The 25,148-nt window shown below is 36.8% G+C and overlaps 1 protein-coding gene across 3 annotated transcripts in view; it reads right to left on the bottom strand.

Annotated features, from left to right (window-relative positions):
• Positions 1-25,148, bottom strand: part of LOC140152430 (1-phosphatidylinositol 4,5-bisphosphate phosphodiesterase beta-4-like) — a 184,642-nt gene that overhangs the window by 127,477 nt on the left and 32,017 nt on the right. For all 3 annotated transcript variants that reach the window (XM_072174738.1, XM_072174739.1, XM_072174740.1), the window contains exon 3: positions 9,367-9,447. In XM_072174738.1, the coding sequence (XP_072030839.1) occupies positions 9,367-9,447 (81 nt within the window). The remainder of the gene's footprint in view (positions 1-9,366; positions 9,448-25,148) is intronic.

Raw genomic sequence — 25,148 nt, 5'->3', positions numbered from 1 at the left:
ACTTTGATCAAACATGACTGAATACTTCATGCATTTACACAAAGAAACAGCTTTTATATACTTCTTTTAATTTTTAAAATTTACCGTGTCATTTTATGAAAAGACCTTGTTTTCAATTCATTCCATGGATTCAAATATCAATCAATGATCTGTATCTAGAGTACAAAGAACTGAGCATGAGGCATCGATGTCATGCGTTCAATATAATTTCTATGTGACTGTTGATTTAAAATGAGGTGTGATCAATTGTTATAATTAAAACATGGAGTATAAATGGAAAAATTCTGATTTCTCAACAACATCACCTATTTAGTTTGGTTTGGTTTGGGCATTAAAACACCTAAAATGATAGTTTCCGATGATACAGTTCTTTTAGGGACACCCTGTACAACCCGATCCAAAACCTATAATAATATGGCTCACCCAGAGAATATATCTTATACTTCCCATAATGCATCTCTCATTTCAATTGTCTGATTTGCTATCTAGTGCAACATGGGTTGATAGTGATGAAATGTACCTTGACGAACAAAACACGTCCAGATCTTGCAAAGTATGATTATTTCTTGATTCTAAAAAAATAATAGGTGAAAATTATTCGGATTTTGTTACTGCGTGCGTTAACAAAGTCCCAACTCACGCTCGTGTAAATTCACATAAATGTGCACATGCACAAGTCACACATTACGCAACGCACAACTAGCATAAGCACTGTGCCCAACTGCATTCATGCCATTCAATACACAGTGTTATGAGTCTTATTTTTTCGCCTTATATAAGCCAAACAAACTTAACTTTATTCACAAAATGAAAACAAAGGGAACCTGTACAAATGTAATGGAGTGTCATTTGATAAAATAAGGTGACATATCATATTGCAAAGAATTCTGGGAAGAGTAAGACATCTTCTCTATACTAAGTCCATCATTCAGCAAGACAATCAGATGTTTGTAATCCATACCTTACAGATATTGTTTCTAGTATCTAATTCCATAAAATAGTATCATATCATCGGTTTTAATGCACTTGTATCAATTATATAAACTCTAAACAATTATCCCTAATGCTAGCACCTGTTAATGTCTTATCAGGAGATATTATAAGAAGACATGATAGATGTACATTAAACATATCATATTCAAAAACAATGTGCTTTTCTAAATTCAATAAATAAGATGATGATTCATTACAATAGCTCACTCTGGATTTAAACCATTCATTTAGTCAAATCTTGCAATAACATTTATCAAATTTCAATCATGGCCCTAATCTCAATTTCAATATCTTGGCTAACCAGATATATGCTAAGTATTATCCTTCATTTTACTCTATTTTCTTTATTTCAAATGTAATATTTTATGTGACACAGCTTGGTTAGTTCTATTTCTTGCTATTTTTTCTTTCTTTTACTGAGCCAGCATGTTTTAGCAAATTAGCTAGCCTGGTGTGTATATTTTGCATAGGTCTGGACCATGGATTTTACATGGGCGCAAGTGTGTGTCCCTTATAGATCAACCTTGGTAAATGAACAAACAAACACTTACTAGAGGCTGACTTTTCTTTTTGCAAACTGTGATTTATCATATTGCCTGAATAGAAAGAAGATTTAAATTGGACATTCTCATTTCAATTTTGCTCAAACCTAGTATTTGTGCTATCTTCAGTAGATAGCACATGGCTAAATCTGAATTAGTGCTATCTTTAGTAGACAGCATATGGCTAAATCAGAATCACTACCATTCTCAACACATGGTTAAATCAGAATTTGTGCTATTGTCAGTAGATAGCACATGGCTAAATCTGAATTTGTGCTATCTTCGGTAGACAGCACATGGCTAAATCAGAATTTGTGCTATCTTCAGTAGATAGCACACGCTAAATCAGAGTTTATGTTATCTTCAGTGGATAGCAAATGGTTAAATCAGAGTTGGTGCTATCTTCAGTAGATAGCACATGGCTAAATCAGAATTTGTGTTATCTTCAGTAGATAGCACATGGCTAAATCAGAATTTGTGCTATTGTCAGTAGATAGCACATGGCTAAATCTGAATTTGTGCTATCTTCGGTAGACAGCACATGGCTAAATCAGAATTTGTGCTATCTTCAGTAGATAGCACATGCTAAATCAGAGTTTATGTTATCTTCAGTGGATAGCAAATGGTTAAATCAGAGTTGGTGCTATCTTCAGTAGATAGCAAATGGCTAAATCAGAATTTGTGTTATCTTCAGTAGATAGCACATGGCTAAATCAGAATTTGTGCTATCTTTAGTAGATAGCACATGGTCAAATCTGAATTTGTGTTATCTTCAGTAGATAGCACATGGATAAATCAAAAATTGTGCTATCTTCTGTAGATAGCACATGGCTTAGTCAGAATTTATGCTATCTTCTGTAGATAGCACATGCTAACTCAGAATTTGTGCTATCTTCTGTAGAAAGCACATGGGTAAATCTGAATTTGTGCTATCTTCAGAGAGCACATGGCTAAATCTGAATTTGTATTATCTTCAATAGATAGCACATGCTAAATCAGAATTTGTGCTATCTTCGGTAGATAACACATGCTAAATCTAAATTTATGCTTTCTTTAGTAGATGGTATATGGCTGAATCTGAATTTGTGCTATCTTTTGTAGATAGCACATGCTAAATCAGAATTTGTGCTGTCTAGCTAAATCTGAATTTGTGCTATCTTCAGTATATAGCACATAGCCAAATCTGAATTAGTGTTATCTTCAGTAGACAGCACATGGCTAAATCAGAATTAGTGCCTTCTTTGGTAGATAGCACATGCTAAATTTGAATTTGTGCTATCTTCTGTAGATAGCACATGCTAAATCAGAATTTGTGCTAACCTACAGTGGATAGCACATGCCTAATACACGCATTACAGGCGCTGGAATAAAATTGCAATTTTCTTTGTTTTACCTCATTTGTTTGGCTCGAAATTAAAAAAGGGATAATGTATCAGTGAAAACTCACAATTAAATAGGAATCTATTCTTTGTGCAAATCACACATTATTGCTTTAAATTTTTTTAAATGTGATTTGAAATACCACTTGAGCATAATTAAAAATGTCTACATATTTTGTTCTTCTGCACATTTAATACTGGCGGTCACATTTCTCAATAATACAGTTATTTTTCCTTTACATTTTGTTTTTCAATTGTCTGGGTATCCTTATACGACAATTTTTCTTTGATCCAGGTAACTACTGATCAGTGCCAGAAGAGGGTAAGTGCATAGCTGCCATGTGTAGATTAGTACAATATACTGTGTGTAAATTGTCAACTGTCGATTGGTCATAAACAACTACTGCCTGTCTTCATTCTGAGATAATGTTGCATCATGGGTCACCATGGCAATAATTTAAGTGGCTACTGATGCAAATAAGGTAATGTACAGAACATAATTGGGCTTCTTTCTGCTATTTCAGTTTGAAGATGCGGTGCATTCTGACGTATTGTCTACCAAAATTGGGTAGTTTCTTTTTGTGATGTGTTTCTCCTCAAATTGATGGTAACTAATATATTAGAGCTTCAGATCAATTAGGCAAAAAAAAAAGGTTTGTCTCAAAGCTCACGCGCACATTTGTAAAATCTTGCGATTCGAAAAAAAAAGAAATGAGGAAATTTTCATTATTTAAATTTGTTTTTTAACGGAAAAATACGGCGAAAATCAGATTTTTTCCTCTCAAAATACATGGAATAAAAAAAAATTTTAAATCACATTTTGCATTTGTTTTCAAACCACTCATGAGCTTTGAGACAAACCTTTATTTTTTTGGCCTTAAGCTACTCCTTAAAGTAGCAGAGTTGCCAAACTCACAGCCCAATTGGGCAACTTCAAGATTCATTTTCCACACAACTTTTGGACCATTTCCTATCCCATGGTTTAAAAAAATTGGGTAACTTTTTAATTTAACATCAACATCCACAACTTTTATATGCCACAGAAACCCATGATTACAAGAAAAATTGGGTGGCTTTTCTACGATTTGACCCCCGATTCGGGCTGAACATTTTTGGCAACACTGGTACTTATGGAGGAAGTGGAGAGGAAGCAATGCAAGAAAGCACTTTTTTGGGTGGCCAGTTCAAAATGCAGGTTGCATATTAATATAATTACATTCAAATATATTGCTCAAAAATAGGTGCTTGAATATTCAGACTTTACTCCCAGACCAAGACCCTGTTCACATTAGAAAATTTCTTCATTCGACGAAGATAAGTTAATCTTGATTAACTAATTAAGCATACGTACACATTATGCTGAACGAAGACCGAATGAAGACATCGCACTGTACACATTTCATGAAAATTAAAGAAGTTCGAACTAAGCTATTAACGCCAGGCTATTATTAAAACCGGCAAAGGTCACTTTTGACATGATCACTTTCCTTCGTTGAACAAAGTGAGCGTACACATTACAAAATTAGCTTCGTCGAACGAAGTATTCCTTCGTCGAAACAACCTTTTTAGCTTCGTTGAACGAAGCAATTTTAATCTTCGTTGAAGGAAGAAAAGTGTGTACACATTAGGAAAAAATGATTTTTAATCTTCGTTCGAGGTTCGTCGAAAGAAGAAAATTTCCTAATGTGAACAGGGTCCAAGATGTATACATGTACGTTGATGGTCAAGGGAATACCACTGGTAATATTTCATAACACAGTGCCTTCCATGTACTTTGTACAGCCCACTTCCAACACCACTTCCACCTTGAATACATAAAAACAGATTGATGTTTGTCCAACACCCTAAAATGCACATTCATGGTTTATCGTACAACATGTAATCTGTAAAATGACACCAGATTTATGTCTGTACTACATGTGGTTTTCAAGTTATGTTCATTATTTGGCAAATGGATTCATGCAGGAAAGTGCAATACCTCCACCTGTTTTGGTGGGCGAGTTCAAAATGTATGGCCCTAATAGAAAATAGTGACAATGTTTTAATGATATCCTTTCTAATGTAGTTATTTGTGCAAAATGTTTTTTTGTTGGCGCATACTGTATTTATGCTATACAAGGCGGTTCTCGAACCACGAGTCTCGCCTGCTTTTGTGACCGCCTGCTTTTGCGATAACTGTTGGTAGAGAGGTAAATGAATTTGGCGGTTATCGGCTGGGCACGATTATCTGGCCGATGGTAACTGTACCCACCAAGTTTCATGACCATACGACAGTTCTTACTAATTTGACCTCAGATGACCCCTGGTGACCCCGAAATGACCTTCCAAAAATTTGGCTTTAAATGTTGACTGTACCCACCAAGTTTCATGTCCATCCAACAGTTTTTACTAATTTGACCTGATGACCACGAAATGACCTTCCAAAAATTTGGCTTTAAATGATGTCTGTACCCACCAAGTTTCATGCCCATACGACAGTTTTTACTAATTTGACCTCAGATGACCCCTGGTGACCCCAAAATGAACTTCCAAAAATTTGCCTTGAAATGTTGACTGTACCCATCAAGTTTCATGCCCATACGAGTTTTTAATAACTTGACCTCAGATGACCCCTGAGTGACCTCGGATGACCCCGTAATGACCTTCCACAAATTTGGCAAAACCAAAGAACTATTTCATCAAAGTAATAAATCAAAACAGAAAGATGCTTCCTTTACGAGTTATCACTCATTGAAAGTGCTACTTTGCTATACTTAACATGGAAAGCGACTATCTTAAAGTCGTCATATTTCCTTAATTACATGACCTATCAAGCTGTTATTGGGATATGTGATGCACAGTTGAAAATTAATTATTAAAAGATTTGGTGACCTCAGTTGACCTTTGACCTTGTATGTGACCTTTGACCTCACGAAATTGGATAAAGTATGTTGCACTGAAAAATCAAATTTGGCAATACCAAAGAACTATTTCATCAAATAAATCAAAACAGAAAGATGCTTCCTTTACGAGTTATCACTCATTGAAAGTGCTACTTTGCTATACTTAACAAAAAAAGTGACTATCTTAAAGTCGTCATATTTCCTTAATTACATGACCGATCAAGCTGTTATTGGGATATGTGATGCACAGTTGAAAATTAATTATTAAAAGATTTGGTGACCTCAGTTGACCTTTGACCTTGTATGTGACCTTTGACCTCATGAAAATCTAATCAGGTCGAGTTCCTCTGGCCACGCAACTCCCCACCAAGTTACGTCACTGTACCCCATACGGATCTCCAGATAATCTGTTCACAAGGTATTTTGCTTATTACGCATATATTATGCAAATTAGGTACTTAATTACCATATTTTACGCTCAAAATCTAATCAGGTCGAGAACCTCTGGCCCCGCTTCTCCTCACCAAGTTACGTCACTGTACCCCATACGGATCTCCAGATAAGCTGTTCACAAGGGTTTTTTGCTTGATACGCATCAAATACGCATAAATTATGTAAATTAGGTACTTAATTAGCATATTTTGCGCTGAAAATCTAATCAGGTCGTGAACATCTGCCCGACGCTCTTCCGATCTCGCTACGGCTCTGTCCTTCTGCACTGTACCCCATACGGATCTCCAGATAAGCTGTTCACAAGGGTTTTTTGCTTGATACACATCAAATACGCATAAATTATGCAAATTAGGTACTTAATTAGCATATTTTGCGCTGAAAATCTAATCAGGTCGAGAACATCTGGCCACGCTTACTCCCCACCAAGTTACGTCACTGTACCCCATACGGATCTCCAGATAATCTGTTCACAAGGTATTTTGCTTATTACGCATAAATTATGCAAATTAGGTACTTAATTACCATATTTTGCGCTCAAAATCTAATCAGGTCGACACCCTTTGGTCATGCTACCCCCTATCAAGCTTCATCATCATAGCACTGACGGTTCTCAAGATAACGCGCTCACAAGCTTTTTCCAACACACACACGCACACACCCCCACCCCCACACACACCCCCACGGACACACACACACCATAGTGATTACTAAGTCTCTCCCTGAACATTCAGGCGAGACAATAAAAGTGGTACACTCATAATCCTGGCGAATCAGGAATGTAATGACAAAACGATATTAATGTTTTCAGTGACCTTTTCACTTGGTTTAGAAAACAGCCATAAATTATAAATATTACATAAATAAAGAGGAGGTGTACTGATAACTATGATTATCTGTACACTGTCTGGCCAGCTATGTAAATCAAAACTGTTCATATCCAGGCAGGAATATAAGTGTTAATTTGCTGTGGATCATTCTGTGTGTAGTTAGCTGGCTGAATATAAAGGCATGTCCACACACAGAGGTGCTTGCTTTTAAGCAACATGATTCTCAAGCTTAAACTTGGGGAAATCCCGAATCCGCCATGAACTGTCTGGAGGATTCCATTTCCTCAGTTTGTCCCCAAGAAATTAGGGGATATCCTCAAGTGATCCTCAAGCGATCCTCAATGCTGTGTGAACAGGCCATTTTCCGATTCTTAAGTGCTGAGCTTAACTTGTGACTTTGGTTTAATTTGATCTAATATGTTTTAATTTGGTGCGCCACTAAATAGGTCACAGCAAGTTTCCAGTTGTAATTCCAAAGCTGTCGTAATCTGGCATCACAAAACTTGAGATCCAGTCTTCAATGGAGTCATGTGGACACGCAGTCAGGGACTGACTTAGGTATCACAATTCTTGAGAATTCTAAGAGCATCTGAACATGCCTTATATCAGGTATATAGGACTGAGCAATATCTTGGTTTTCTTCATGTGCTTCATGTAACAGCTAGCCCAGGGCAAAACTAATTACTGCCTCCAAAAATTGATCTGAAGAAATTGGAGCATTTTCCTTACTACATTGAGTATGTGGTCAACATACTGATTTAAGACTCTACTGTATTTCATGACATCATCCCTGGTATGGTCCAATATGGTTTGTATCATATATGTATGAAAGTGTATTGAATTCTTTCTCCATTTCAATTTATGTTCCCTAATACATGACATATCTTGATATCAAAGAGGCATGGTCCAATTTTACAACAGACATTACAACACATTGGCTATGCTGGGGGTACTGCAATATATACATGCAATTATGTGCAGGGTAGATTTTCAGGGTTTTATTTTGTTGTTGTTTTTTGTTTAGTTGGTGGGTTAGATTTTTTTTCACTCTGTAATTCTTGAACATTGCAAAAATATCTCTTAACATATTCCAAATCCATACTTGTTACATGTCTTTGAAATGATCATGCATACACCTGATATGATCATGATGATAATCACAATCTTTTTGATCATATCAGCTCTTATGTACAAATAATTGAACAATTCTCACTTAGCAGTTTCAACTTAAAAAGAGTTTCAGAAGCATTATGCAATATAATTATACAATTTAGAGGTTTAATAAAGAAGATTGTGTCTCTAGATTTAAATAACTGCTTGTTGGATATCTGGGCTTAGCTTGACCTCAATTTTAGACACAATTCTTGGAAATAAATCTAAGAATCTATACATTGTATACATAAAATATTTGATATTATATTATTGTTGAGAATAAAATTTATTCAGTTTGACATGTTTTAGCAAATTTACATCTGAACAAAGATTTGAAATACATGTAATTTTGAACTTTTATTGAAGTTAATGCATACATGTACAGGAATACACATGCTTATAAAACATAGATGTAACTTGTTAACAGATCCGTTTCCAGAAAATTCATCAGGTGGCAGAGTGATAGGAAATGTAAAAAAAAAAAAAATTAAAAGGGTATGCATATTTTTTTTCACATTTCCGGAATTTCTTTATTGCCCCATTTCTGGACTTCTAGAAATTTCCAGAAAAGTTACATCTGTTATCAACATACATTGGAATCTTGTAATTATAGTTGAGTTGGTGACTGCCTTTAAGGAAGCAAGTCAGGTGAACAAACCAACCTTACCAGTCAGTCTAATAAATGTAATTATTCATCATGTGGAAATCTAAAGAAATTTATTCCAACAGAATGAATATAATGATGTCTGTGAACATTGCATATTGACCGCCAACCAAGTCATAAGATACCTTTACATAAATTACTTCTTTTCTTCAATTTCTGGTGGCCAAATTGGTGTGTTCATTTGGTTCACTTTATTGCACTCTTTTGTATCAATCACTCAACTCAATTTACTATCAGGTCAACTGTTTAAGCAAATTATATCAAGTTTAATATAACATACATCTTGGTTGAAAAAAAGTGGTGTGTCGTTTATTTGAAGTGGGAAGGAAATACAGTACAGATATTTTGAATACCTGTATACAGGTATTTTGAAAAAGGTGACACTTTCACAAGTAAAATTCTGCAGGGGGCACTTAGTAGGGGAAGGGTGCTAATTAGGTTGAATATAGTAATGTAAAACTTAAGTTGACTTACCTTTCCGGCACTTTTCCAATAGATGAAGAAGCCATATTCATCCACTTTGAACTCACAGTTTTGCTCAGCAAAAACTGTTTCCTGTAAAGCAAAATAAATACAATCAAAATAAATTAGCATTTACCTTGTATTGATCAGTTTTCTTTTCTCTATGTTACTTTATCAGATGGGTCTGTAGCTGGTAATTTTGTTTTTATGCCAATAAGGTTTCTAAAACCTGAAAGAGCTGTAATTACCATAATCTGGAAAGGGGCAATTATCATATTTTTTGACAAAAATTGGCGAAAAACAAGTCACTTTCGGTTTATTTTTATCGCAAATTATTTTCAGATCCACCACTATATAGAGGTTATCCATGTTCTATAAGCTGCATATCCTATTAGCGACTGCTATACCTTGTTTACCTGCATGTGCAACCATGACTGTTTCAAAATAGCCCGCCAAAGTCATGCAGGTAACTCCAAGGTCGTGCATTGAATTGGTTTGAATGAGGAATACTACGGGAACCAGCGCCTTTTGTTAGAAGTCACGCATGAGTAAAGTGGATAACCTCTATTGTGGTGATGCAGCTTCTTATCTCAAGCGTTTGCTTAAAGAGCTGGCGTACCCATTGACAATTATAAAGATGCCCATTGATGTGCATGAGATACAGCTGCCTTAATGCATTGACGTCACTGACTCGCCATGACCAAATATAACAGGCTTTTTGTTATTTGAATGTGCTCCAAATATCTATTAATTAGGGTTTTTACAGCAGCTCCACTATGTCTGGTACAAGCCACATTGTATGTAATTATGTTACCAAAACCCAATTTTCAAGCTGTTAAAAGATGGGATGAAATTAAATAAACTGGTCGTTGTACATTTGGTGTTGATGTAAAAGAAAATGGTAAACACACGTAGGTCTTGGAATTGAACAAATCATAATTTTATGTGTTTTTTTTCTTTTCATCAGACATGTTTGCTCAAGTACCAGGTAGGGGCCAGGTATAAAGTAGAAGAAATGCCAGCACATTGTTTAATTTATACCCTTATTCAACCAAAATTAAATAAGTAAGTGTAATTAACATTAAATTATTTATAACTTTACTTTAAATTGTGACAAATTGATCATTAGGAATATAATGACAACTTTCCTTTATTTACATGTATAGGGAAAACTATTAATTGCACACTCCTGCCTGGTTGACATGGGTTGTGTCACTTATGTCAGCAACTAACAGGCTAGTACAATATTAAATTATAGATGAACTCTTTGCTTATCCACAAAATTACAAAAATTGAGTGCAACCAGGAATTCTTATAGCAAATTAATTTCAAACCATGCTTTGAATATTGACTTGGATGAAATGTCATTTAGGGAACAAACCAAAGGTAGGCCTACATGTAAGATGATATTCTATCAACAAAAGTGCTTTCATTAGGAAGGTGCCCCCCCCCCCCTCCCTCCCTTCCTCCCTCCGGCTCCCTGAAACGTAAGTGTGAAATCTTGACAATATCATTGATAAGATCAACTTTGACCGATATTTTAACTTATTTTTTTACAAACATAATCAGATTTTTTGATCCCTCCCCCTAACAAGAGGACCTTCATTTATATGACGTCATTGACTTTTAGTTTGTTCACTTCCTGCTGCAAGAAAACATTTGGGATGATATTTCAAATTCCTTTCAATTATTTTAATGTATAAATTTGTGTTGTAGAGCTGTTCTTACATTAAAAATTCATGGTACTATTATTTTCTTATTTTACAATACATGTATAGCTGTTGACCTTTCGGATGATTCTACATTTACAAGTTTTAAATATAGCATTAACCCTATATATATTTTCCCAGAAATCCATATCATATAAATAACTTAAAACTCCAAGTACTGTAAATGTCATCACTTTTGTTTCAAATTATTTTAAGACTGATGCAAGCATTGAAAACCTGCAAAGGTTTGTTGAATTTTATCTTATTTATTGAATTTTTATCTAAATTTGTTTCCCTAATTCTGTTTTTTAGCTTTTAAACATTTAAACAAATTATGTTTTATTGTCACAATACTTAAAATATACCCAGCTATCAAGGGTAATATGATCTAGGCATAGAGGCAAGCAGCAGAGCACAAGCATTATCAACAGAGAACCTCGTCAATATTCCGCAGTCACCTCCATTTAGACAAGAAAAATGCCTGAGTATCTGCCCAAAATAGATCTATTGAATGGCCACGCCATGGCTGAAATGACACTAACCATCATATTTTCTGCTTATTAAAACTACCCACATAGGGTGTGTAAAAAGTGAAATGCTTCCACAAGCTGATGTATGGATCGCGTTACAGCACTATGCACCCTATAATATGCAGTCTATTTTGTGCTAATAATAACAATAGCTGTGGGCATAAAAACAGGTTGAATCTCAACTAATGCAAGTGTAGTGTTGCTATCTACCTAAGATAACAATGTTAAGTAACCAGACTAATAGAGCATAATTGATTGTCATTCCATAATTTATACATTGTGCACATTAAATCCAAATGAAAGAAAATGTCATGTGTGATTTGTGATCATGCTTCTGGGTATATGTTAACCACTCTGTGTGCATAGCTGGGATTTTTTGAGGGATTGTTATTTTCACAGCTTGTAGCAAGTGAACTATAAGGTTCAAATATAAAAGCCTGTGTAATATTTTTGACATATAGTAGTCTTTTTGGATTACATGTACCAGCAAAAATTAAGGCTTAGACAAACATGAAAGAACCAAAAATAACCATGAAATATTAACCCATGAAATTATCTCTCAATGGTATGAAAAGGGTAAAATATGCAGGTTGAATGGTAAAGTAGGAATGCAAAGTTCTATATTTCATTGCTAATATATTGTAGGTTTCCATCATATGTGATGCTAAATGAATTGTCTGCGGCACCAGTAAAACTGAGATTTGTAAATATTTTTAAAAAGATTGCAAATCTTTAATATGGGTGTCTATTTGGGGGCTAACTTATTCTAAGAGATGGGTAAGGATTTGGCAGCACACCCTGTCAAAAAAAAAGCACCCCCTTCCAAAAATGCTTTCTGCAAAAGTTCAAAAAAGGTCTTAAGTTGGAATGGGGTTTCTTTGTAAACTACATATAGGGTTGGGCCTGTTTAGGGTCATTTTAGCACCTGCTTATTGGTTATGTATTATTTATTACATGATTTATTGAGCCAATCAGCAACATGGTAAGAATGGTGGTAGGGCCAGAGGGGCACTTACATGTTTCAGCTATACAGGTTAAATATTGTTAGAAACTTGAACCCGGGTTCACAAACAAGACCCTAAAACATATTCCCTGGTTATACACATAATGGTCATGGTTATCACTGCATCACATAAAAGATATTTTCACAGCCTTACTCTATATGCTAAAAATGAAGAAAGTGTGATAAGGCGATAAAAAAAACCCCTGTTCTACTGGCCCTTACGACCCAGTCAGGCATGAGACTGTACTTTCGTAAAAACAAACGGACAAAATGAAAATGTGTGTGTAATTGTAAGAAGTAACAAAACCAGGCTGAAACTAAATAAAGTTGCGAAAGTTGGGACTAAAAAAACTGAATTCAGTTTAAAACTGAAAATTCTCATTTGTGCAGAATTTGCTAAAATCATGTAAAATCAGCTGTTTTTGGGCCAAAATTTATTAATTTTGGATGGACATTCTAAAAAATATGTTTGCAAACAAAATTCAGATTTTTCAGATTTTAATGAAATTTTAGGGTATTTTTATCCTCCAGAAAATAAAAGCCTAACTGACCGACCCTACTTGAAAGGTCCGTCCACGCGTAGAACGAGGGGATTTTTGTCACCTAACAGCATTTAAGGGGTGGGGTATGAACGTTTGGACAGTATTTATTTTGGGACATTAGAGCACATCAGACATATCGAATTGCATTCTGAATACAAAGACTGTCATTCTGATATCAAATAATTTTGATTTTTTGAAATTCGCAATTTAATACACATTTTATGGCAAATCATTAAAAATTGATATTTTTGATATTTAAAAGTACTTGAAGTAAACTTTATAAATCTGATGATTTATACTTAAAGTGTATGTAGCTGGGATGAAAAGGCGACGATCAATTGAAAATTTTGTCCTTTACAGTATTGAAGATATGGATTTTTTCCCCAAAACACCAAAAAAATTAGGTCTTTTGGGGAAAAAATCCATATCTTCAATATGAAAGGTCAAAATTTTCAATTGACCGTCGGCTTTTCCTCCCTGCTACATACACTTTAAGAATATATCATTAGATTTATATAATTTACTTCGAGGACTGTTATATATCAAAAATTTGAAAAATATCAAATTTTTATAATTTGTCATAAAATTTGTATTATATTGTGATTTTCAAAAATGAAAATTATTTGATATCAGAAAGACATGCTTCAGATTCAGAATGCAATACGATAGGTCTGAGATGTTCTCATGTCCCACAAAAAATACTGTCGAAACGCAATAAACGCTCATTTTAGATCCCTTAATACAATTTCTGCATGAAAATAAATGAGCCTGCCGCCTGCCCAACTAAAATGTCACAGGTCGAGCTATAACTAGTTGCTAAGCATATTCACTAGTTGTACCCATATATCTATGCAGGCAATGGTGTACCAATCTCATGTAACAATGTCTTGCATGTCTCTATAAATAGCTTGCTAGGTGCTGGCCCCTCAGGAATGGGTATATGGGATGCAGCGTGTCTCTATAATTTAGCTTGCTAGGTGCTGGGTGTATTTAGACTCCTATATCGTATCCTGCCCCTCAAGGATGGGTATGGGATGCAGCATGTCTCTATAATAGCTTGCTAGGTGCTAGGTGTATTTAGACTCCTATATGGTATCCTGCCCCTCAAGAATGGGTATATGGATGCAGCGTGTCTCTATAATAGCTTGCTAGGTGCTGGGTGTATTTAGACTCCTATATCGTATCCTGCCCCTCAAGGATGGGCATGGGATGCAGCATGTCTCTATAATAGCTTGCTAGGTGCTAGGTGTATTTAGACTCCTATCGTATCCTGCCCCTCAAGGATGGGCATGGGATGCAGCATGTCTCTATAATAGCTTGTTATGTGCTGGGTGTATTTAGACTCATATCGTATCCTGCCCCTCAAGGATGGGTATGGGATGCAGCGTGTCTCTATAATAGCTTGTTAGGTGCTGGGTGTATTTAGACTCATATCGTATCCTGCCCCTCAAGGATGGGTATGGGATGCAGCATGTCTCTATAATAGCTTGCTAGGTGCTGGGTGTATTTAGACTCCTATCGTATCCTGCCCCCAGGAATGGGTATATGGGATGCAGCGTGTCTCTATAATAGCTTGCTAGGTGCTAGGTGTATTTAGACTCCTATATCGTATCCTGCCCCTCAAGAATGGGTATATGGGATGCAGTGTGTCTCTATAATAGCTTGCTAGGTGCTAGGTGTATTTAGACTCGTATATCGTATCCTGCCCCTCAAGAATGGGTATATGGGATGCAGCGTGTCTCTATAATAGCTTGCTAGGTGCTAGGTGTATTTAGACTCCTATATGGTATCCTGCCCCTCAAGAATGGGTATATGGGATGCAGCATGTCTCTATAATAGCTTGCTAGGTGCTGGATGTATTTAGACTCCTATATCGTATCCTGCCCCCCAAGAATGGGTATGGGATGCAGCGTGTCTCTATAATAGCGTGCTAGGTGCTGGGTGTATTTAGACTCCTATATCGTATCCTGCCCCTCAAGAATGGGTATATGGGATGCAGCGTGTCTCTATAATAGCTTGCTAGGTGCTAGGTGTATTTAGACTCCTATATCGTATCCTGCCCCTCAAGAATGGGTATATGGGATGCAGCGTGTCTCTATAATAGCTTGCTAGGTGCTAGGTGTATTTAGACTCATATCGCATCCTGCCCCTAAAGGATGGGCATGGGATGCAGCATGTCTCTATAATAGCTTGTTATGTGCTGGGTGTATTTAGACTCATATCGTATCCTGCCCCTCAAGGATAAGTATGGGATGCAGTGTGTCTCTATAATAGCTTGCTAGGTGCTGGGTGTATTTAGACTCCTATCGTATCCTGCCCCTCAAGGATGGGCATGGGATGCAGCATGTCTCTATAATAGCTTGTTATGTGCTGGGTGTATTTAGACTCATATCGTATCCTGCCCCTCAAGGATAAGTATGGGATGCAGTGTGTCTCTATAATAGCTTGCTAGGTGCTGGGTGTATTTAGACTCCTATCGTATCCTGCCCCTCAAGGATGGGCATGGGATGCAGCATGTCTCTATAATAAACACAGCCAAAAAAGAAAGTCTCCATTAGTTCCATCCCCATTTAATCAGAGTCTGATGAGTTTATGGCAAAATAATTTATATAATAGTTTTCTATACACTTTCCCTCAACGTTGATACCAAATTTGATATAAAAATTTAATCATCATGAGCATAGGAGCCGTTGTTTGGAAATTCGTGCAATTTAAAAATGACAAATTACTTAATTGACCACGCAAAATCCAATGCATGGTATCAGCTTATTATGTGGCCTGAAGCAACCCGTACATGAATCATTGCACACTTGCCTGCGCACAATTGAAAGAGCGGGTTATTTGATTTGCATTTTGACATGCATGGGTAAACCTTTAACCTGCCGGCCTATTCAGGCGACGTAATTCTTGGTACTCACGCTAGCTCTGCTACGTGATACAATTCCTATGTCATTTTTAAAATTGCGCGAATTTCCAAACAACGGTTTCTATGCTCACGATGATTAAACTTTTGATATCAAATTTGGTATCAACATTTGAAGGAAAGTGTATAGAAAACTATTATATAAATCATTTTGCCATAAACTCATTAGACTCTGATTAAATGGGGATGGAACTACTGGAGACTTTCTTTTTTGGCTGTGTTTAGCTTGTTATGTGCTGGGTGTATTTAGACTCATATCATATCCTGCCCCTCAAGGATGGGTATGGGATGCAGAATTTGTGCAGAATATGCTAAAATCATGTAAAATCAGCTGTTTTGGGGCCAAAATTGATTAATTTTGGATGGACATTCTAAAAAAATATGTTCAGATTTTTCAGATTTTAATGAAATTTTAGGGTACTTTTTTAACCTCCAGAAAATAAAAGCCTAACTGACCGACCCTACTTGAAAGGTCCGTCCATGCGTAGAACGAGGGGATTTTTTGTCACCTAACAGCATTTAATACAATTTCTGCATGAAAATAAATGAGCCTGCCGCCTGCCCAACTAAAATGTCACAGGTCGAGCTATAACTACTTGCTAAGCATATTCACTAGTTGTACCCATATATCTATGCAGGCAATGGTGTACCAATCTCATGTAACAATGTCTTGCATGTCTCTATAAATAGCTTGCTAGGTGCTGGCCCCTCAGGAATGGGTATATGGATGCAGCGTGTCTCTATAATAGCTTGCTAGGTGCTGGGTGTATTTAGACTCCTATATCGTATCCTGCCCCTCAAGGATGGGTATGGGATGCAGTGTGTCTCTATAATAGCTTGCTAGGTGCTAGGTGTATTTAGACTCCTATATCGTATCCTGCCCCTCAAGAATGGATATATGGGATGCAGCGTGTCTCTATAATAGCTTGCTAGGTGCTGGGTGTATTTAGACTCCTATATCGTATCCTGCCCCTCAAGGATGGGTATGGGATGCAGTGTGTCTCTATAATAGCTTGCTAGGTGCTAGGTGTATTTAGACTCCTATATCGTATCCTGCCCCTCAAGAATGGATATATGGGATGCAGCGTGTCTCTATAATAGCTTGCTAGGTGCTGGGTGTATTTAGACTCCTATATCGTATCCTGCCCCTCAAGGATGGGTATGGGATGCAGTGTGTCTCTATAATAGCTTGCTAGGTGCTGGGTGTATTTAGACTCGTATCCTATCCTGCCCCTCAAGGATGGGTATGGGATGCAGCATGTCTCTATAATAGCTTGCTAGGTGCTGGGTGTATTTAGACTCATATCGTATCCTGCCCCTCAAGAATGGGTATATGGGATGCAGCGTGTCTCTATAATAGCTTGCTAGGTGCTAGGTGTATTTAGACTCATATCGTATCCTGCCCCTCAAGAATGGGTATATGGGATGCAGCGTGTCTCTATAATAGCTTGCTAGGTGCTAGGTGTATTTAGACTCATATCGTATCCTGCCCCTCAAGAATGGGTATATGGGATGCAGCGTGTCTCTATAATAGCTTGCTAGGTGCTGGGTGTATTTAGACTCATATCGTATCCTGCCCCTCAAGGATGGGTATGGGATGCAGCATGTCTCTATAATAGCTTGCTAGGTGCTGGGTGTATTTAGACTCATAACGTATCCTGCCCCTCAAGAATGGGTATGGGATGCAGCGTGTCTCTATAATAGCTTGCTAGGTGCTAGGTGTATTTAGACTCCTATATCGTATCCTGCCCCTCAAGGATGGGTATGGGATGCAGCGTGTCTCTATAATAGCTTGCTAGGTGCTAGGTGTATTTAGACTCCTATATCGTATCCTGCCCCTCAAGGATGGGTATGGGATGCAGTGTGTCTCTATAATAGCTTGCTAGGTGCTGGGTGTATTTAGACTCCTATCGTATCCTGCCCCTCAAGGATGGGCATGGGATGCAGCATGTCTCTATAATAGCTTGTTATGTGCTGGGTGTATTTAGACTCATATCGTATCCTGCCCCTCAAGGATGGGTATGGGATGCAGCGTGTCTCTATAATAGCTTGTTAGGTGCTGGGTGTATTTAGACTCATATCGTATCCTGCCCCTCAAGGATGGGTATGGGATGCAGCATGTCTCTATAATAGCTTGCTAGGTGCTGGGTGTATTTAGACTCATATCGTATCCTGCCCCTCAAGGATGGGTATGGGATGCAGCGTGTCTCTATAATAGCTTGTTAGGTGCTGGGTGTATTTAGACTCATATCGTATCCTGCCCCTCAAGGATGGGTATGGGATGCAGCGTGTCTCTATAATAGCTTGTTATGTGCTGGGTGTATTTAGACTCATATCGTATCCTGCCCCTCAAGGATGGGTATGGGATGCAGCATGTCTCTATAATAGCTTGCTAGGTGCTGGGTGTATTTAGACTCCTATATCGTATCCTGCCCCTCAAGAATGGATATATGGGATGCAGCATGTCTCTATAATAGCTTGCTAGGTGCTGGGTGTATTTAGACTCATATCGTATCCTGCCCCTCAAGGATGGGTATGGGATACAGCATGTCTCTATAATAGCTTGCTAGGTGCTGGGTGTATTTAGACTCATATCGTATCCTACCCCTCAAGGATGGGTATGGGATGCAGCATGTCTCTATAATAGCTTGCTAGGTGCTGGGTGTATTTAGACTCATAACGTATCACATTGACCGTATCACATCCTGCCCCTCAAGGAAGGGTATGAGATTCATGTTTAGGGTATTCATACTGACTGACTCTGTGTCAATTTTTTCTGGTAATGTTTTCCAAGTATAAGGTGTGGGAGTATTTTATGGGTTTTAATTCAAGACATATTTTGTTGTAATGACTGACAACCTTGAATATTTAAAAATACTTCTCATGTTTTGATATATTTGAATAGATATTAAATTTTATTAATACTGCAGGTTACTTTGTGCCTGTACACACACTTTGGAGGTGACGTGAATGTAGGGCTGCGTGCTGTCACCCAAAGATATTTGTTTACGAACACATGCTCTTTCACCCTCAGACCCAACTTATTTTTTCAATTTGAACAGCAACTTTCATTTTTTTGTTAAAACACTGAATTTGTTACTTATTTAAAAAAAATTGAAGCCATTTAGAACTAGAAATTCCATGTTTGAGGTTTCAATGACACTGTTTTGGCATTTTTTTGACATTTTGCTCTCACCGAATGCCCCTTACCGTGAAAGTGTCAGCCCTACACCTATATCCATTTCATATTGAAGTGCCCCCCCCTCCCCGGTCAAGCCATGCAGGCCAAGTCTTGTAAACATATTAAATAATGAATTTCCGACAAACCCGTACCAGAAATTCAAACAGATACCCTAGAGCCCATCCGAATATCCCAGCCTTAATAAATACCAGTGGAGGGTATACTGGAGAGATGCTACCTTATGGAACAAGATGTATATTAATATAATACTATGATCATATCTTCTTCAAACTATTATACTTTTATAGCAAATTCAAAGAAACACACTTTTTTTCACACTTCCACTCTGCTAGAGTATTTCAATATTGTGTAAAGAATCGCATTAAGCAATCATTAGCTCTTTGTTTTTATTGCTCAAACTAAATGTCAAATGAATTAGCTGCATGAGGTAATATATTGAACTTCTTACACATCCGATTGTTTACAATGCTTTAATTTTTTCCTGTGTAAACTTGTATCATGAGAATGATGCTGTGCATACTATATTTGTTGTACATTGTATATTCAAGTTAACAAAACCTTTAGGTTACATAAATACTTACATTTTTAGGGTTACAAAACTTGTGAACCAGAAAGAATAATATCAGGAAATAAAATGTAATTAGTCATGTGATTGGTTTTTCTTTTAGGTAAATATTAACTCACAGCCCAGCTGTGCTGTATTGAATGGTTGTATAATAACTTATAATTATGCAATTGTTCTGTCTATTTATACCCATCCATTTCAGCTGTTAAACCAGTGAAATGTGACCTTGTTGGTGAGGAAGATAATCAAAGCACAGTTGCCCACTCTAGTAAAGTCCCATTCAGACTCCACATCGCAGTGCGATGCGATAAAGTTGAAAAAAATTACATTCTCATCGCGGACGAAATTTCCACCACCATGCGATGAGAATTTTCACCACCAAGCTCATACAAACCTGGCTCAGATTTCAGTTTTTAAATCATCGCATTGCACTGCGATGTGAAGTGTGAATCCAACTTAAGGGCTGAGTGTGAAGCATAGAGGCTCGTTTAAGTAATCAGCATGAAGGCTTGGTCTTAAGATTTCACAATGCATGTTAAGTAGATCAGTTTCAAAGGAATATAATCTGTGTCAGTCAGTTAAAGCTTAGTGGTAGTCTTAATTAATGAAATAATCTAGAGGGGTTTGACCCTCGTACGCATGGCAACAGGAGAGTGCAACCAGCCAGATTGATAGTTACTATGCTGTTGTACATGTACATTATGTTTGTCGTTGCATCATTGCAAATATTCATCTCTCTGTCAAGACATATCTTAAGAACCACTTGACCAATACTAGGCTTGGATCAAGCAACTGCCACATAAATGTTGAATAACGATGAAATTTGAAAGCTGTTTGATTGTCTGATATTTAACAAGAAATGTCTTTAAAAAAGACGGCGCAGCAATTGAAGAAAAAATGTTGGATTTCACATTCACTGGGAGGACATCAGGCTTAAAAATGAGTTAACGACACTGTAAAAAAGAGAATGCAAGCAGATAAAGTTTGTAAACATAATACTGTGGTATGGGGTAATACATGTACATTTATATTATAATAGCAATTCCTCACTGATAGCATGGATACCCATGGATAGTGTCCAAGTCTGATGACAAGTCTTCAGGTTCATATTGTGGTTTGGATACCATTGACTGATATTTAAAAATTTGAAAAGGTTAACTGATCCTACTTTTACTATTAGCTGGGGTTAACCAACTGACATGAAGTGAGCAATTGGGCTATTCTAGTAAAATCCATACACCCCCAATGGAATCATGACCTTACAAAAAAAATGTAATATTCCACATAGGGGTGCAGATTTCAAACGGAGTCACCCATTCAAGTAACGCCATTTAAAATTCACACTGCCTTGTGTGGAAGATTAAGGTTATATCTTCCATAAGGGGATGGATTTCAACTGGAATAACTCAATATCGAGATTAGGCCAGGCTAAATGACAGGGACGTTTCAGTAATTAATTTGTGTCATATCTTCCCAGATGATGTATATTCATGTAATGGGAATGATGCTATAGGGTAAACTGTGATAGAAAATACCTGTCGGACTTGGGTGGAGTGTAATATGCAACCTGTTAGTGTCATTTGTGGTTTCAAGGAATTTCAACTAATTGAGATTTAACTTCATCCAAGGCAATGAAGTAGTTTTCTAGTCTGAAGTTACAATGCGTGATAGCCATTACGCTGTTCAGTTTGATTCGGTTTAATCAAATTCAACACTGCAATGAAGGGAAGAAAGAGCACAAATAAGCATACATTATGTAAATACACTATTCTTATGTGACTTTTTCTTACATTTCCTCACCACTAATAATTATGTATATGAACGTTTGAAATAATTTTTGGAATTACATAAAATTATTGACAGTGGGTTTTCTTTTGTTTACCCTGTAACACAGTCGTGACTCTAATCCGACTATTAATCAGAAGTGCATAATTTACAAAATGGGTCAATTTAATAGTAAAATGGATTTTCCTTTTGTATTGATTTAAGGGATACTTCATGCTCTTGGAATTCAACCACTTTCAGTGGCGTACCGTGGCCGCTCCTACCCCGGGGGGCTGAAGAAAATTAAAATTTGCCACCCCTTCCTCAACAGCCCGAAAAGGTTGACTCAATTTTTTTTCCGTGGGTTGAAAAGTGAAAAGAGAAAAAAAAAGGATTTTAGGTGCTAGCGTCCAAAAAGCAATGTATAGTACCATTTTTTAACACTTTTTTATACTTTTTCAAAATTTTTCCCCCTTTTTTCTTTACTAATTCTTTTTGCCGTCCTTCTTCTTCCGCCGCCTGCCCCTTCTTCTTCGGCCGCCCTTCTTTTGGCCGCCTTCTTCTTCCACCGCCTTCGCTTTGGCCGCCTCTACTTTGACCCGGGGCTGGCGCCCAAAGCCCCCCCAAAAAAAAAATACGCCTTTTTTTTTTTTTTTATTCTTAGCAGACTAATTGTATGCATGCATATCTATATGGTTATTAATGCACCATGCTATTTCAAGTTGCTTTTACGGTACACTCTTAAAAGGCTAGTTGAATTTGACTAGATTGCTGGCAAAATAGCATCTCTCTAGATTTCTACTCAAATTGGACCATGCAGAAATCATGTCAAATTTAATAAAAGTTTCATATTTGACACTGATCAAGTCAAATTTAGAGAATAAAGGTATTAGCAGCATGGATACTGATATTGGACCGGGTGGCCATGTGACCGGAGGATTGTAAACACTACGCTGAATGAAGATGCCGTTATGGTGTCGCAAGCTACGTCGCTGCTAACCAAGACTCTGAAAAAGGTAACTTTTTAAACAAATAAAGGTATTGTTTTTAGCTGCTGTTGTGCATCTATTGTCTCATATAACACAGGCGACATCATTATGTCAAGTAAAACAATAAGCGAAGCCAAGTTGTTTTACACTGTGATGCACGACAGCGGCTAAAAACATTACAATACCTTTATTCTCATTCTTAAACACTTATATACAAATCGTGTCATATCACACAGCTATAACTAGAATTACGCGGTTCGTAATTAAGGTGGCCCCCACAACAAAGGTTGGTAAATACAAAAAAGAAATATACAATTTGAAGTCATTAATATTCACATGCAATCACCATATCAAGTTTGAAGTTGATCTGTGATTGCGTAAAAGCTGCAGAGTGGATTAAAGACAATGTAGGCAAAATATGCAAATGAGCTCATTAATATTCATAAAGATGCAAATAACATGACACCAAACTATAAACATCAGGCCACCATCTACTATCACCATAGCAACTTTGAAGTTAATCGGTGATTGCGTAAAAGTTGCAGAGTGGATTATTGAACAATGTAGGCAAAATATACAAATGAGCTCATTAATATTCATAAATATGCGTATTACATGACACAAAACTATACAGCACATCACGCTATCATATCCTATCACCGTACTAAGTTTGAAGTTGATCGGTGATTGCTTTTAAGCTGCAGAGTGGATTAATGAAAAATGTAAGTAAAATATGCAAATGAGCTCATTAATATGCATAAATATGCAAAATAAAATGACACAACACTATACAGCACATCATATCCTATCACCGTACCAAGTGTGATATAATATTGGATGGCTGAGCACGATACCATAACATATCGGATGAGTCATAAAAATATCGGACGAGCCAACGGCGAGTTCGATATTTGTATGACGAATCCGATATGTTATGGTATCATACGAAATAAGCCATCCAATATTATCATGTTTAGGTTTTCGTAACTCCTAATAACCCTGAAAACATAATAATGAAATTAATCGGTGATTGCGTTGGAGCTGCAGAGTGGATTAAAGAATTTGCTTCCGCTCGGACAGCCAAACAAAGAAACATACAAACAAACAAAGAAACAAAGACACAACCAGGCAACCATTTGGATGATAACATAAGCCCCACATATATGTGGCCAAAAACCAATAAGATGGCAAGAACTTTCTCAAATTTACATTATTTCTGGTCTTATTTTACTAGGAATCTAGTTAAATTGGGCTATTCCATTCAAAATCCATATACCCCTATGGAAGACACAACCTTAATATCTCACACAGGGGGTGAAGATTTCAAATGGAGTCACCCATTCAGGTAACACCATTCGAAATTCACACTCCCTGTGTGGAAGATTAAAGACACAACTTCCACAGAAAGGAGTGCAACATTTTTATTAATATATGAACCCCGGGATGTGAACTTTATAAAAGGAGCAACCCACAGATGGGTCCAGCATGTCAAGTGAAGCTGTAGTTCTACAAGTAGCACAAGGTTTTTGAGATCAGTTGCTTCTCAACTCCGTCAAGGTGAATACCATGTTTGTGAGTGAAATGTGCTTATTCATAGGTCTGCACTATAATGTCCAAGAATGACAACAAAACAGAAACCATCTTTAGAACATTGGATTCTGCATTGACTCTCCTTTGATATCAAATTTGATGGACATTGAAACACATTTACTTGTAAGAAAATGGGGGTAAACCCCTATTTTCTGACCCCCTGCTGCAGTTTGAATTTGTGAATACTTTGATAGCCATGAAGCTTTTGTATCTCACAATGTATGTCAGAAACATGTACTCTCCACTGCTCCCTGAATTCCAAATTTGCAAAAGGAATACTTTGTCTGTAAAAAACAAAAATTGCAAAATTGGATCCAAAAACCATTACTGAAGGGATAAATTAATGTCTACTTTTCTTTGAAAAGGACTGCATTTAGAAAATCTGCAACTCCACAAAAAAAATCTTTAATTATTGTCATTTACAACTTCATTTATTTGTTATTTGGAATTTATAAGCAGCATATTACGATTCAAATTAAGATCATTGAAATCTATACATAATTTATCTATATGCATTTTCCCCATCATTTGAAGTAATCAAAATTGTGCATTCATCCAAGCATATTTTCATATTAAACCACTTAGTAATTTAAACATATGTGCATCTTAAACTTGACAAGTACATGTACAATCATATACTTAAACATGCCGATAACAAAACCCACAAACCTAGAGTGAGAAGCAAATTATGCTAGTCAAATCCGCCATAATCGGCATCATTATTGATTCTAATTGCAATATTTCTTCATCGTCTTCCTACATGTAGTAACTGTTGAGTGGCAGTGCCATAAGATATCATACAAACATACGTATAGAGTAGGTCCTACTTCTCCCGCTATGCATGCATACATAGCAGGTGCCCATGGGGACAGCGTCCCATTTTTTAATTACATACGAACACAGCACTAGTCATGACGGTAGCTACAGATACCTGTAAGTCTTAAATGTTAATGGCTGTGAATCGTGGTGAGATAGCA

This window comes from Amphiura filiformis, chromosome 5 (genome assembly GCF_039555335.1).
Source record: "Amphiura filiformis chromosome 5, Afil_fr2py, whole genome shotgun sequence".
Lineage (NCBI taxonomy): Eukaryota > Metazoa > Echinodermata > Ophiuroidea > Amphilepidida > Amphiuridae > Amphiura > Amphiura filiformis.
The sequence above is the reverse complement of the archived record's forward strand: the minus strand, read 5'-3'. Positions and strand labels throughout refer to the sequence as shown.